General features: G+C 40.0%; 1 protein-coding gene across 1 annotated transcript in view; it reads left to right on the top strand.

Moving 5' to 3' along the window:
* Positions 1–16,849, top strand: part of cdh6 (cadherin 6) — a 74,414-nt gene that overhangs the window by 39,359 nt on the left and 18,206 nt on the right. Inside the window, exons 5-7 of the mRNA XM_063886563.1 lie at positions 328–501; positions 10,320–10,507; positions 13,170–13,420. Coding sequence (XP_063742633.1) covers positions 328–501; positions 10,320–10,507; positions 13,170–13,420 — 613 coding nt within the window. The remainder of the gene's footprint in view (positions 1–327; positions 502–10,319; positions 10,508–13,169; positions 13,421–16,849) is intronic.

Genomic DNA, 16,849 nt, shown 5'->3' with positions numbered 1-16,849 from the left:
ACTGCTCCCTGCTTTAAAGACCATTTCTCATTTAAAAAAGTATCAAATATCAAATGTTATAAAAAATAGAATACAGCCAATGTTTTTTTTGAGACTCATAGCTATGAACACATCTCAGCTGGTAACAACATGAACATGGGGGAGGCTGTGGCGCAGTGGGTTAGTGTGCTGATGCAGTCAAGTCAATTCATACCATGCAGTGTAAACTAATTTGAATTCTTACCTTTAAAAATACAATTTGATCTGATTATTTTGATTGTTTTATAAGGTTTAGCATGATGTAGGATTGTGTTAGCATGTTATCAGCAGCATGTTATTTTTGTCCAGGTGTAATCCAAACAGCGCTCGGTCCTGGTGACATGGACCGTGAGCAGAGGGAGCATTACCAGGTGGTGATCGAGGCTAAGGACATGGCCGGACAAAGGGGGGGTCTCTCTGGAACCACTGTGGTTAACATCACCCTCATTGATGTCAACGACAACCCTCCCCGCTTCAATCAGAGTAAGACAGCATACATATGATGAAACACGGAGTCACACACTCTCATTAGCTATACAGGTCATGAAGCAGCAGAAAGCATAGTTGTTTCCATGCCATTTCACACTGAATCACCCAGTCACTAGAGCTGGAAGTGGAGAAACATCTACAAAATATGATTCAGGTCAAATACAGTTAGAAAAAATGTACAATATTCATTAATTTTGGCGATCCTACTATTATTCAAGATTTAGCTACCTTTAGTTGAGATTGTAGCAGCAGCCTGTGATGTATGGTACACAGCATCAGCTGCCAATACAACAATGATTAAAAGTTACGTCCACTAAACATTTGGAAATGGAGCCAAAGGCATGTCACAGGATAACACATGATACTCAAGACTCTACATATCTTCTGGACGCACAGTCAGAAGGCCCCTCACTGCAGGTATTGTGGTTGTGGTTAGGAAAGGCTGGTGATAGAGGGATTCAAAGGCCAAAAGACAAGATCCGAAGATGCATGGATGTTCCAAAATGAAAGAGTTGTCCTGGAGAGTTGTCCAGTTGTCAATAGAAGAGGTGGTCAAGGTCCAGGGTTAGAGTTAGGGCTTGGGGACGGTTTCATCCCTGTTTGTTCGTCTCTGTTTAATGATGGATCAGTGATCGAGTCAATGAGACTAGGTGGAAAGCTGGTATATGGCAGGCTGTGTATGTACAAGTTACTAATCGAGGCCAAATTGCTACCTGGATAGTCAGCAGTGTGTAGTCTGTGAGTTCCTGTATATTGTCATTTCTGTATAATGGTCCTAGTAATATGAGGTCCTAAAGTGTACAGAAGTATATTTCATTACATGTAATTTAGCCAAAGCGACTTACATAAATTCAATACAGTAAACATGCCAACAGGAGGAATCTGGGGTAAAGTATCTTGCCAAGAACACTTTGCATGTTGAGTGTAAGGGCTCTGATTGGTAGACCCATGTTTATCCCCTGAGCCACATCCATTACACATAACCAGTGATATAAGACAAGAGCCGCTGCAAGACTTTATGGCTTTTGCCATCTATTGGCAATTTGAGGACTGTAGGAGCTAAAATGCTTTTTAACCTGAGATCATTATTTATGTTAATATTATTTGTTTATATCACTTTTATATCTATTTGTTGGGCACGTCCAGTTATTGTCACAGGGTGTGGCTGTATATATAGGTCACGTGGTTCATTGGTGGGGCTTAATGATAGAGGGTGAGCTAGAGCCGACATTTTTTCTGTTGACCTTTTTTTTGTCCTGCTTAAGTTATTTTCGAGTTGATATATTAAACATGATCAAAACAGACAAAACTATAAGGACATTTTTATCAAAACACGTCACAGCACAAAGCTTGGTTTAGGCTCTTGGCAAGCCAAATTTAAATGGGGATTGGGCCGCCATAAGGACTGTCTCCGCTTAATCATTTTTTAAAAAAGGAACGGACAATAGGAAACACGGGTGTAATTTCAGCACAAAACCATAACAAATGTATCGCTTTGCAGAGCGCCAACCAGTCGAAAGGTGATGGTGAAACTGTATTTGCCTAAGTGTTGACTTGCCAGCAATTGCAACTGCTCACAATTCCTTGTGAACTGACTGTGATGGACCAGTTAATCATGGTGATCAGACACTAGATATCTCAGATGTCAGGGGCAGTGGAGTTCTGTACTTCTGCTGAAACAGAAGACAATCAAGTTTGTAACTATTCTGTAACTCATCCTGTCCATCACAGCAGGACCACCGTTTCCACATAGCAGGATCATTTATTAAAAATACAGACATTTCTGCTGGAGAAAGGAAATTCTGTTAAGCATTTGAGTGTGCCCTTCCGGGGGGATTACATCAACTTACATTTATTCTTTCTGAAAGCCTTCTTAATTAAACATAATGAATCGTTAGTCACAGAAACATTCTTACTGTAAACATGTGGGCTTTGGGACTCCCGCAAGACCCCAGCTGTAGTGTTAGTAACAGTTTCAGAACAGTTAATGATGCAATGTTGCAACTAATGTTTCTTTTAAATATTGTTAGTCTTTTTTCTGATTATTTATTTCGTCAACATGATGTCACGGAAGAATGGTTCCAAAATGTTGCAAAGCTTAAGATGACAACATCAAACTGCTGTTTTTTTCAGCCAACAGTCCAACATTAAAAGCTATGCAATATACAGTGAAAACGGAAGCAGCACATACTCACATTTGAGAAGCTGGAGCACACCAATGTAGAATTTCTTATTGTTCAAAGACTTGTTTTTGATGAATGAACTAATTACTTCTGTATTCCAGAGGTTCAGCAAATTGAACACTGGCATTTGTTATCCGCCACTGGTGAAAGTTAGAGGAATATCAAGCCATAAATAAATCACAAGTACAGCAAACTCAAGCACGGTTAATCGAGACCCAATTAGTCTACATGGCTGCCTCGGACCCTGTATGCTCTTAGGGGTAATCAAGCATTGTATACTGCATTCTCGTCATTCATTTCACGTTTGGTGATGTCAAAATCAGAGAGGTAGAAACAGCAATTCATAAACTGCTCACTTTTGTCAGATTGACATTTCCTGCGTACACTATAACTATCATCTTGTACTGATTTCCATGCAAACAGATGGTCTGTGCTAGTACATAAACAAATATTTCTAACAGATGTTCAGAGTAAGAGTAAATAAGCCTGTCCAATTTTGCCATCTAATGTTCATGATTGGAACTAATCCAATCTGTAATGTGGGTTAATGAAACAAGCTGATTGTTGAGTGAGCTACAGCCAAGTCAAAAATGCAACACAAATATTATTAGCAGAACCACTATTATGCTAATAATATGCAGGCTTAGTTATGTCAAACTAGTTGACATCATATTCTTCAAATAGTCAATCTGAAGTTGAACCACAGTGCAAAAAAGGAGAGGGACAGATATATCTAACATAAAACCGAGCAAGGTAAAACAAATAAAGAAAAACTGAAAGAGTACAGATCAGAGAGGGCACGAGGATCACGGGCAGGAACACGGAGAATCAGACACAGACCAAGACGCAGCTGGGGAGAGCAGGCAAAAACACAATTACAACAGGTGAAAAGGACCAGACAATAACACAGGCGGGAACAACACAGACAATAAGTAAAACAAGAAAAGACAGGAGAAAATACACTTCAAAATGAAACTGGAAGCAAAATGATACCAGTATCATGACACTATCTGGTCATTTTACCCCTCAAACTTATTTATTTACTTACAGCAGCTGTGGTGATGTGTAGCCATGCTGACAGTTTGGGTTGCTCTGAATAATCCAGAAGGTTTCAGTGGAAGTACTCTGATTGAAGAAAATGGTCCCTATAAAAACTGACAGTCTGCTCTTAGGATTGTCCAGAGTTACTGAGGACTGTCTCCGGAAAAAAATGATGCTATTGAATTTTTCAAAAGTCACTATTTTAGTGCTGTGAGCAAGACAGACTCAGGGTAAAACAGGAAACTATCGGAGGGCCTCGTTCCTCCGGGGTCCCAAAGATGTACTATGTGGAAATGAGTTTCTGGTAACGTGATGTCATTAAAATGGGTTTGGGAATATGCATTTCCAATGCACGATTTAACCTCAAGTGACAGGAACCCTAAAGTTGCTTCTGCATTTTAACTTATCTTTAGGGGCCTCTTAAATTTAATGACTTTTCTTATTTAACTCAAAAATTGCAGCATATTATCGATGTGTCTCAATATGATTTGTGTGAACAAAGTGACAATGTGTGAATACATCTTTATTTTAAAGTGTATTTATAATTTAGAAAGATATCCACAAAAGTTTTTAACATACTTGTAAATGATTTCTAATGTATTCACAGTTTACTTTTATATTATTGATTCTGTTTGTGTTGTACACATTTGTATTAGGTTAACGCATTTTTTTTGCATTTGTGGAAACCACATTAACACACTATCTCCATAATAATGTAATCATCAAATTATTGTAATTCTTCATATTGGCAGCTTGATTTGGATGAACTAACCAACAATAAAGTTCCTTGTTACATTTAGATTCAAGTTTTTTCAATCCTAAATAAATATAATTATCAGAATGTGTGTGCCACTGACACAGCAAATATCAGGAAGATTATAATTCCAGAAGGAAGGAATCTCCACCACTTGCCTAAGTTATAATAAACCTAAGTAGTTTTTATTTTGCTCTATACCTGATTTTTTTTTTCTTTTAAAAGCAACACTACACAAAAACACAGATTGTGAAGAAAATGGGCTCAGTGGTGGAATCTGTGGGAAGATATATCAGGGTACTTTTACTATTTTTCAGCGGATGGAGTTTGCGCAGTTTATCATGAATTGCTCGTATTCATTTAATGTCTGAAAGCGTGATGCTCGAAGTTCGATCGGGTGGTGTACTGATGGTGAACGCTCCATAACACGTACTAGTTGGACAATGATGTGATTACTATCACAACTGTGGGCAGAAATATGAATGGAGGTAGCATTTGTGTTTGCTAAGGGTGCTAACTAGCATGAGCTGCTAGCCAATACTGAAGTAATTGTTGGACCCACTTGGTGTCAAATGCTGCGTTTGCCTTGTCGCTATTTGAATTATCTTTGCTCTGTTCTGCTAGCAAAAAAAAAAAACCTTCCCGGTGAAACATGGATAAGATGTATTTAAAGGAAATGATCCTCAATATGTTGCATTTTCATGTTCTTATCTCAGACCATTCCTTTTGCTAGTACCGTCACTCAGCAGCATCTGTAGGAAGTTAGTGTGCAGCTGTACACTGGAAGTTTGAATATAGCAACAGCTGGCAGAAATGTGGCAGCTTTTCATCAAGAAGCTGTATTTGCCTATAGTGTGAGTGTGTGTGTTTCAGTGTAAAAGAGTAGATTACTTCTCCGTCAGCCTCGATCACATCCGTCATTCTCTTGTCTAATCCCTATAAATTGACATGAAGGCAGAACCTTGTTCTCCAGCTCTATTATCCATCTCTTCATCTTCTAATTGTTTTTCCCTCTCCTTCTCCATCTCTGCCTGGTTCAATCATGCTCTCTGTATCAGTGTCACTTTCTCCCTCCTCCTCTCCACCCAGCATTAGTACCCATTCACTTACAGTTTGTGTCTCCAGTTCAGGGAGCAAAATAAGATCAGCTGTGGATCTGCTGAACAGATTGCAAGTGGCACCATCGTTCTGTTTAGGTCACCACACTTAACAAACACACACACACACACACACACACACACACACACACACACACACACACACACACACACACACACACACACACACACACACACACACACACACGTATGTACTTCTACCAGTATGAGGACACATCATTATCTATATCCTATGTATGTTTCCTGTCCCTTAACCCCTGTCCTTCACATTGAATTGCCTCTTATACAAGTGGAGAACACACACACACACACACCTTCATCCTCACGTGGTATTCATTTCACTTCACACCGCGTCTCCAATCAGCGCTGTCAGGGTCTGAGCCAAGAGAGAAAACTGAGTGAAGATGAAATGTGTTTCTCCTCCAGGCTTTCTCTTTGGTTTGATTGTTGTGCTTAAAAGCATAAAAAAGATTACTGATAATATTGGAATAGTAGAGTAGAAAAATCCTTTTTGTGGCCACATTTGCTGAGCTTGATCATAAATGTTTGCCGGGTTAAAATAACCACTGAGTTTGGGCAATTATTGGGAGATAAAAGTTAGCTTAATACCACTTTGAATTATGTTTTTGTATGTTGTTGTATATTTCTCTGTCCCTTTCACACAGGGTTGCAGCTCAAAGAGAAAGACTACAATGGTATTGCATTTGTGGATTATTATGGTTTACTTTCTCTTTGTAAATTAGCTGCGCTGCTGACAAATGTATGCGACAAAGTCAACAACAAGTACATACTCATTCACAGCCGTTATGGTGAACAATTATCCTGCCATACATCAGCCTGTTTGTTTTGTGTGGTCGCATTCTTTCATCAAATACACCAAATTAATACAAATATTATTTTGTTTATTGATTCTATTGTTTATTGATTAGCTGGACTGTAACACCAGAAAGTCTTCAGATTGTACAATCCTTTGCTTATTGCGACAAGTTGCTAAGCTTTATCTGTTAAAACAGGCAGGAAATACGATTCTGATCCATTACTGCTTTCCAGTGGCAGCTGCTGGTAGGAAATGGTATTTTAGCAAAAGCTGAGTAACAGCGGTTGACACATGCCGTTGAACTATAGATTTGTGCAGGAATAATTTGCACAACCCAGAAATTAGTTAGCATTTTAGCATTGTAATTCAATGGACTCCATAAGTAAAAGAGCAACATGAGCACACCACCATTGTTGTTATTGTGAGCGATACTTAAGCCATGTTGCAGGTAGTTCAGTCGCATCACCTCTTTCACTGTGAACGGTGAAAAGCAAACTGGTTCTTAAATAGTTTGGAAGTTGAACCAATTGTAAACCCAACCATCTCCAGCACAGAACCAGAACGGAACTCAATTCAGTGGACAGCTGGCAAGCTAGCAGAGAAATATACAGAGAAACATATGTACACACGTATGTGCCATGAAGCAAGTGAAATGCTTCTTTTTAGTGTGTGATGGCAGCTACAGCTGTTACAGTGTGATAATATGTGTACACACACATTAGCACGTCCTATATCTCACTCTCTCTGTCTGTGACTAAACACACACATAAGTACACCAAAACAGTGGAAAGTTGAGTACTGTTTGGCTGCCAGGGTGTGTGACGCCTGCTGTGTCACAGCAGCATATAATTACTCACTCAAGTGTTTTATACACACCACTAGATGGAGTGTACACACACACACACACACACACACACACACACACACACACACACACACACACACACACACACACACACACACACACACACACATTGTGACTAAAGGAAAGTGTGCTGATATGAAACTGCCCCAGGTTCGTACAGCAGAGTACATCTCATTTGCATTCATTTAGCGTGTTTGTGTGCTTCGAATCCATTCAGATGCTTTTTTCCTTCAGAACCGAGCTTTTCACGACGACGAGGAACACTCTTAGCCGCAGCCATCTCAAACTGCCATAACAAACTGATGGCAGAACACAATGTTAGCGTCTTATTCCAGAGAACAAAGAGATTCATCACACACAAAAACAAATTTGAAATGCATTTTTAAATGATGATGAAGTCAGCAGTCTGTTGGAGAGACATTGTTCCAGAGACCGGCTCCCATCAGCATTAACAAGAATGCTTCTTTTGTTCTTGCTGTCTACCTGTCTCACCTCATTTCAAGAGTTCAGTAAGATGTAGTTTCTTCACTCAGCATTCAGTCATGTATTTTTCAAGGTAGAACAAACTTTCTCCATGTTATTTGAGTTTACGTGTTTGCATCCATCCTCAAGATAGTGAACATTACATTGTATAACGGCAGTTGGTCACCTGTATAGCAGCCCTGCCATTAGTCCACGAGTGTTAGTAAAAATAACATGTATGTCACATCGCTACAGTTTATAAAGGAAGAGAAGAGGAAGGTGACCCTTTATTGATATTCAGTGTTTCACTCTGTAATTCTACTCACATGCGTAGCACTTATAAACATATCTGAAAACATATATACACCAACACACACCTTCTTTGGGAGGATGCCGAAACTAAGAGGCTGCCAGGTTACCAGGTTACCAGTTAGCATGTGTGGGTTTGGTGCCTTGCTCAAGCACACCCTGTCAGTGCCTGTTGGGCGAACAGGCACCTCTCCAACAGCCAGGCCATACTTATAATTTTTTTTTGGTCTGATCAGGAGTTGAACCAGTGACTTTTTGGTTCCCAAGCCAAGTCCCAACAGACTGACCTACTGTCGGCCTTTTTATTTGTTTTTTCTCTATTAGAACTGAAAGGGTGGGTTGATAGGGTTCTTGATCAATACCAATTGGGCTCTCCTCACTGAGTTATGTTCTGGCTTCTATGTAAAGTCAGGTTTATTTGTGCTGCTCAGAGGACCACATTAGACAAGAAGTATTACATGTGTCTAAAACCTTCCTCAGGTTACAAATCAGCAATGAGCACATGACAAGGAAGTGTTTTATTTACACGATGGAATAAAAGGGGCCAAATATTAGTTTCAAATGGACAATTACAAATGAAGCAGCAGTGGCTCAGTAAGTAAGTAAGGGCTTGGACTGGGAATCGTAGGGTCGCCGGTTCAAGTCCCCGAATAGACTTGAAATATGGAAAGTGGACTGCTACTTGGAGAGGTCCCAGTTCACCTCCTAGGCCCTGCTGTGGTGCCCTTGAGCAAGGCACCGGACACCTCCAATCCCCCCCTCCCACAATAGCTGCCCACTGCTCCTAGCTCTGCTGTGTGCATGTATGTGACAATAAAGAGGGTTTCATCCTCCGATTCTAATTCTAACAGCCTTTAGGGGGGCAAAACCAGCAAGAGAGAAGCATTCAACGATCTGGGACTGTGGACTGATGTTTTATGTCATCACCTTTATCTAGGTATATTTCTTATCAGAATAAATCATCATAATATAGAGGATTTTTAAAGTTTTGGCTGTTTTAAAGTGTAACTTCCTATTCACCCAAGTCTTGATACACCCTATGAGTGATCGAGGCAGCAGTTAACCAGCAGCTCTTGTATTCTGTGAGGTAAAATGACTGTTCATTTCACTGAGAGCGGGGTAGAGCAGTGAAAATATTATAAATATAGCTTACACCTTAACTGATATTACATTTTTGTTTCAACAAACGTCCATCTACTGTAGGTAATACACCGACTCCTGAGAACTTTCTCATCCAACCCTACTGCAAACAATCCAAAACAGCCCCTTTAGCGTGCACTTTTCATGTTAGTGCAACTTGTTATCAGCCATCACAACAATCCAGAGTTTTATGGAAATCATTAAAGTCACGATGTGTAGGATTAGAAAATGCTTCACTTTATTTATCTGGTGATAGAATCAAAAATGACTCCACCAAAACATTTGACACAGTGCCAATAACTTTATCAGTGGAAACACAGCACTTGTGTTACAGTACCCTAAGCAGGAAAATGTGCTTATGTTGAGGTACTTTAGCAAAAGTTAAGAAAAGTTCAACTTTTTGTCCTCAGATCAGCCCTCTGCACTGACCCACTGGCTGCATTGAAATGAATGAGAGTCGTTTTTTAGGCAGGCCTCATGTCCTTCTAAACATGGCCTTATCTTTGAACCAATACCACAGGCCTGTCCCAGATGTTTTCTCAACTAGAAAAAGTGGAATATACGCCATTAGTGATGAGGTAGTTTTGTAGGCCAACCCTGAAGTTATCTCCCTCAACAAACAGCAATGAGATTTTTCCATTGAGAAATACACGTCTATGAGAGTTACACGTTTTTTCAGCAGGGTAATCTCCACTTATTAACCCCATTTAATGATTTTTAGAAGCATAAATGCAAAAAAAATCTAACTTCAGGCTGTAAACTAACTACATCATGGTAACATGACTTCACGTCACAACCGCTAAGCTAAAGGCGGCTAATGTTCTGCGTCGCAACGTTTCGTAGTCTTTTTGGTTACTTGTTAGCAAACAGTTTTTACGGCACATAGAAAACATTCACTAGAGGTATTTACTGACACGTTTTTATTTATTTTGTCAAAACTTACGTAGGGGTTCATCTCTGCCCAGCACTTTGTCTGTTTTAAACTTCCACAGGGGGTGTTGAAGTCAGAAATAAGTTATTTTATATGGTGGCTAATAGTAGCAACAATTATCGTAGAATCATTTTGAAGCAGCAGCAGTCTTATTTCACGCAGCTGACGCCTAGGTGTTTTTTTCTTCTTCAGGTGTTTACACGTTCAGAGTTCCTGAGTCGGCAAAGTCCGGTACTTCAGTAGGGAGAATCTTAGCCACCGACAGAGACATCGGGAAGAACGCTGAGATGTATTTCACCATCGTCAGTGGGGACGGCATGGACATGTTCGACATCTTCACTGACAAGGACACCCAGGAGGGGGTCATCAGCGTCAGCAAAGTAAGAGGCACAACTCACATTTATAAACTGTTAGTGAAGGATAATGAGGAGGAAATACGTCCAAATCTGCTTTATATAAGCCATCAAAAGCTCCTCAAATGAAAAACAGCAGAGTAAACATCACAGAATGAAATGCTAAAGTCAAAGGGCATCTTTTGTAAAAAAAAAAAAAAGTGAAATATGTGGCTTTCCTGATGCCCTTGTTCAAATGGACTAACTTTTAATTACCTTGATATTTTTCTCACAGCATTAAATACCAGGGCCGGTTCTTCCTACAGGCCATCAAGGCGACCGCCTAGGGCGCCAAATTGGCACACATCTTTGTTTTAACAACATTGATTAACGAATATGATTGTAGAAACTGATCCCTCACAAATCGTTTGGGTGATCCATCTAAAAATATATATATTTTTCGGTCAGCTTGCGCGGGGGGGGGGGGGGGGGGGGGGGGGGGCAAAATCAGAATATCGCCTAGGGCAGCCAATGGGCTAGAACTGGCCCTGTTAAATACAATACATTTGAAAGCAGTGATTCAGCAGATCCCACAGTTTCCACTCATAAGGATCCTGCCCACGTAGTCTGTTTTACACGTACTGTTAAATATGCAAAGCCTCTGCATGCTTGACAGATGAAAGAAACCAAATTAAACGTATTCATCTCTCCCCCCCCCCCCCCCCCCCCCCCCCCCCCTCCAAATCCAAGCCTTTGCAGCAGCAGGACTGGGGCTTTTTTTAATATCACAGTGTCCTCACCGAGTGCCTGTTTACTGACGTACAATCAAATTTGATATATAGAAATTCTTTTGTTCCTCCTGCTGACACAACCTTAAGAAAGTATGCCTGCTCCCCCAAAGAAGTAATGATACTGTGTCAGCAGGATACGAGATGAAGACAATTTCCAGGATTCCTTAAAGGAAGCAGAGGCAGCTCATGTAGAGCTGTTCAACTAAATCTGAGCCTTTGTTCTGATTTCATACAACCAGGCAGCACTGTCTCGCTAATGTCGAGAAACACATTCCATCAACAGTATTTGCACTTTTGAGAAACTATTATCATTTGTCATCAGATTGAATCTGTCAGCAGCTTTATATCACAGTTTTTTATTAATGTTAGAGTTTTCTCTGTAGCAGCATGCGCCTCTTCTTTTCATTATTTTATCATTCTGACAGTCATGATACAAGAAAAGAGATGTGTTTTTACATTCCATACATCCTGCCTTTGAAGCTCGACTCCTCAGCTTTCAAATAAAAAAGAAATATCAAAGGTATTTTCTTGCTGTTTTACAAGAAAATGTGATGTTCTGCATGCTTTCACAGCTACTGACAATGTGGAGTCTAGAAACGCTCTTTGTGTTTGTGCGGCTCAGCTATACGTGGCTAAATAATGAGTAATTCACTCTGAATAACAGGCTAGTCAGGTCCTTTATTCAGCATTTTGCCTTTTCACTAGAACAATTCGGATTCTACTGTCTTCTACATATCCCATAGTGTTCAAATCATCTGTTATCCTTCCTGTTGTCCTTGGGTCAAATTTGACCCATTTCCAAATGTTTTAATGCCAGAAAAAATGACATGTAGGTTTGTTTGTAGTGCGCTATATAATTAACAAGAAAAAAATCATTATCAGTTTCATTAAGTTCCTGGTCTTATTCCAATTTGGAGCAGTCTGTGGTCTTCCTGGATCAATTTAAAAATATCATCAAACTCTGAAACACATGAGCACATACTACAATTTAAAAAGCAGGAATAAAATCTGAGCTGACAGAATATACTCTGCTTTAGTTGAATACAAACAGTTAAGCTCACACACACTATTTTATGAACATATAGGTTCGCCTGTTGAATTGAACAACAACAAAGGAAGTGAAAACCATAAAGCAACAATGCTCTTTTTAGTTTTCATTAACATTGTACCCTGCTATTAATTCACTGGTATCCACAATTTGTAGAAATTTAGAAATCTGATGACACATTTTTTAACAGAATGCATTTATATTTTTTGTGTCCTGATTACTTAATCCCATTACATGTGTTCAGTTGCTCCCCAAGCCTGCATATTACAAAAAGAATCAACACCAACACTGCAGAGCTTCGAGCTTCTTTGAAAAGACTATTGGGCTCCATAAATCCGATCCAGCTCTTTTCCAGGAGGAGCAGGAAATGAGTTGCACTGACAAATCCACCAACACGCTGAAAAGCATTTAGATGCTGAACAATTTTTTCGTACCTTTTTTCTTACCTACAACGTGCTTAAACAGAGTGGATAAACTGCCCAACTTCATGCCCAATCACTCCCGCATTGCCAGTAAATACCAAATAACCCAGTGCCTGGAGATGCCTTCAAAATAAAAGAATAAACAACGACTCAAATTTACTTTAATAACGACTCCAAAACTCATCCAATTACTCTAAACAAAACAGTAAAAAAATGACGTTCAGCCAACCTGCTGAACATAATATTAAGACTTTTTTATTGTTTATTTTATTTCATAAATGAGTTCTGTACTTAATAATGCAGTTATATGTTCTGTCTCTACTGTATATGTAATAAATAAAGAGTGTTTTATTGGTTTCCTCAGCAGAAATGTAAGCAATTTTAAAATGTGCTTTATTTTTACCGAAGTGTAGTCACTGACCAACGTCCTGTCGTCTTTTCCTCTGCAGCCTCTGGACTTCGAGAAGAAGCCGTGGTACACGGTGGAGATCCAGGTCCAGAACACGCAGGTGGACCCCCGCTTCCTGTCGGCGGGCTCCAGAGACATGGCCACGGTCCGGATCGGCGTGGACGACGTGGACGAGCCGCCGCTGTTCGACAAAGCCAGCTATCTGATGGAGGTGAAGGAGGACGCTGCAGTGGCCGTGGCCGTGGGCTCTGTCAGCGCCATGGACCCAGACGGAGGGCGCAACATGGTCAAGTAAGGAAGAGACTTTGTCCGATTAGCATTTCTTAGAGATCTTCAAATTGAGTTTAAGTCAAACAAAAAATAAATAAATTGTGATGTCGTGACCATCAGAGTTTTTGGAATTCGATTATGAGACATTTCCTCTGTGTCAAAGTGAGGAAGGATTCTGGCTAATTGTATTAAGTTCTACAGCTTTTTCACTACAAGCTCTTTTTTTTCTGGAGGATTTATGCTTATTTCTGAAAAAAAATGTATACAATCGCAGTCACTTTCACCTTAGTTTTTGATATATTTAGATTTTAAATAGACTTTCCTCCCTTACATGACACTGAAAAACATGAAGCGTGGCTCAGCAGAAAGTTTGTATATCTGTTTTAAAAATCTCTGCAACGCTGCATTGGAGTTCGATAAAGCCCGACTTCAAATGGAACTGTATTCTCTAAAGGCTTGTGAGGAGATGTGATAAGAAGGGAAAGACGAGGCGAATGAAGATAGTAAAAAGATAGGACTTTAGACTATAGAGTTGTGTGAGAAACTTCATCTACAGGCTATATGTAAAGCCCAGTGAGCCACACAAACAGCAGGCACTCTAACCCTAATGCTAACCCTAAAAACCTCCTGGTATTCTTCGGATGCTCTCATCTGTTGCATCCACTCATTTTTCTGATCCTGGAGGACACCTAAATCTGTGTGTGGGCCTTTGATTTCAGTTAGTTGAGTTTGCTCGTCAAAAATTAAATCTCCTACATCAGAGGGTACCATAGTCGCAGAGCCTATACGCTTTTAATATAATAAGCATCCCTACAGCTGCAGCCTACAGAAACCACTTCTTTCTGGGGCTGTGCCAATATGGTGACTCGGCAGGAACAACATTCAGACTAGCTGGACCTCTGTTTGGGGTCCAGGGGGGGATTCACCCTCAGGAATTTCTTTGATAAAAAGCTTTTTGAAGCAGTTTTTTACATGTTCTCTTAACATACATCCATGGCCTATATGTTGACAATAATAACGTTGATTTCTCCTGGGATGGTCCAAAATCCTGGATGGGCAGGCCTGGCCCAAAAGGGTGGCCCTTCAATCATTCATTCAATCAAAGTTTATTTATATAGCTCTATAGAGTGGTGCAGGGATGACAAATTTTTGTAGGCCGACCCGGAAGTTATCTGTGCATGGGTTCCCTCGACAAAAAAGCAATGTGATTTCTCCAGAGGATCTTGGAATATTGTAAAAATAAGATCTGTGGAAAACAAACCCGTTTGATAAATGCACGTTTTGTTCAGCCGGATAATCTCCACATGTCTACCCTACTTTTAGAATTTTCGGGGGGTCTATCTCTTAAATTTGTGTCTACCACAGACCCTATTTCGAGCTATTTTCCAAAATCCTACAGAGAAATCCCACTGACTGAGACGAGGGAACAGGAAGTGGTCAAATGCTGACTAACTTCCGGGTTTTAGGACTCGTTCCTGCACCACTCTATATCACATATTTTACATTTGTCTCAGTGGAATTCACAGTTTTACAGAACATGAATATGACACCCTTTGTCCTTGGACCCTCACATTGGACAAGAAAAACCTCCAAAAGAAACCCCCCAGGTAACGGGGGAAATGGAAGAAACCCCGGGGAGAGCGGCAGAGAAGAGGTCCCTCTCCCAGGATGGACAGACGTGCAATTGATGTAGTGTTTAAATTAAAAACGTGTTGGGTCTGATTTAAGTGAATTAAAAACACAATAGGACAAAGAAGGACTCCATATACATGTCTTAGGAATTGAGAAGAAAAAGGTGCACACACACACACACACACACACACACACACACACACACACACACACACACACACACACAGAGCTGTATAACAAATAGAGGAAACACTGATGATGCGTGGACGTGTGAATGACAGCAGTGTGTGTTACAGTGTGACAGCAGACTGAGCTCTTATTCTCCTACATTTAAATCAAGCCAGCTGATGAGGAACGTACTCCAATTAAGGCAAGCACAGAACCATGGAGTGCTCTTAAAATGATGTGTCACAAGGGGCACACACACACACACAATTCCAATTATTTTTGCGTTTGTGCCTTTGTGTGTGACAATCATCCGTTCACATTGTGTCAGTGAACTATTATTTTACTGTTGAGTGCTTTCTAATTATGATAGAGCATGGGCGTACTGAGACAACAATTTATTTCACACTCATATATCTCTTTATGGAAAACACTCATTTATTGGACGGTACACCATTAACAGCTGATAGCAGTTATATATTTTGGTGGTGTTCATACAGCACAGCCACGTTATGCACTTCCTGTTCAAAAAGCCTCCACTTTGACAGGCAGAAGCAAAGGCATGACACGTCTCTAATGTATGCAGAGCTGTGAGGCTGTGAATAGCTGCATTCAGCAACTAAATCAAAAATAGAGACTCTCGGTGAGCACCGCGCCGACATCTCTGTGATTCCGGCTGTCGGTATATCAAGGCGGGTCTTTCCGTCCACCCTTACATTAAAGTCTGTACGCCTTGCCTTGTTGTTAAGAATTAATGAGGGTGAGAAAAGGTTATAATTAAAAAGTGTAATCTTGTTCATCACAATCAAATCTGTGATTAATCAGGATTTATGACAAGTTTAAATAGGCTACCAGTCTTTACTTGTATTGGTGTGGATGATATAGCAAATGCATAAAGAAATGCCAGTAAGAGAAATCAGAGGGCATATTTACTTCAATCTGATATGTTTTCTGAATTATCGGGATGAAGTTCTGATCATTTTCCAATCCCTTAGCTAAAACGTCGACAAAGCTGGTGTCACGGAGAGCCACTGTGATCAGCCTTTGTATAATATGTGTGAAGCCGAAATCAGAACAAAGTTAGCCTACTAGCTTAGCATAGAGACTAAATAATAACGACTCTTAAATACACATGAATTAGAAAAACATAACAACCTGAATTCTTCCTGAAACCACACACTGCTGTTTCTACACACTGCTGTTTATTTATAAGTTAATATTATGGGATTGGTATGCATATTTAAACTAAAGAGGGATGACCACTTCCGGACAACTCTGCTCTTAAAGACCAATATGAGGGTGATAGTGATCTTCTTAACTCAATCTAGGAAAACAAATAAACAAGATCCAAGATCCCAAAATGTTTAGCTGTTTTTTGAAATGTGTTGTTTCAAATATAATTATGTACAATAGAATATCTTGCAGTGGCAGATTCTGGTTGTACAGAAATGGTGGTTAAAAAAACACTGGGAGAAACAGCAGGATGTTTGTTATTTACACACGTACATGTAATACACATGGTTACATTTGGACGATGAAAAACATTGTGCTGGCCAGAGGGCTAGTGAAACATTCAACACCACTTTATGGTCTTGCATGTACAGTGTGTCAGCACTGTATCACAGGTTAAGTCAGTAACCGTGGGAACACAAG

Source organism: Eleginops maclovinus, chromosome 6, assembly GCF_036324505.1.
Source record: "Eleginops maclovinus isolate JMC-PN-2008 ecotype Puerto Natales chromosome 6, JC_Emac_rtc_rv5, whole genome shotgun sequence".
In the NCBI taxonomy this organism is placed as follows: domain Eukaryota; kingdom Metazoa; phylum Chordata; class Actinopteri; order Perciformes; family Eleginopidae; genus Eleginops; species Eleginops maclovinus.
This window is presented reverse-complemented; position numbering and strand designations above follow the sequence as displayed.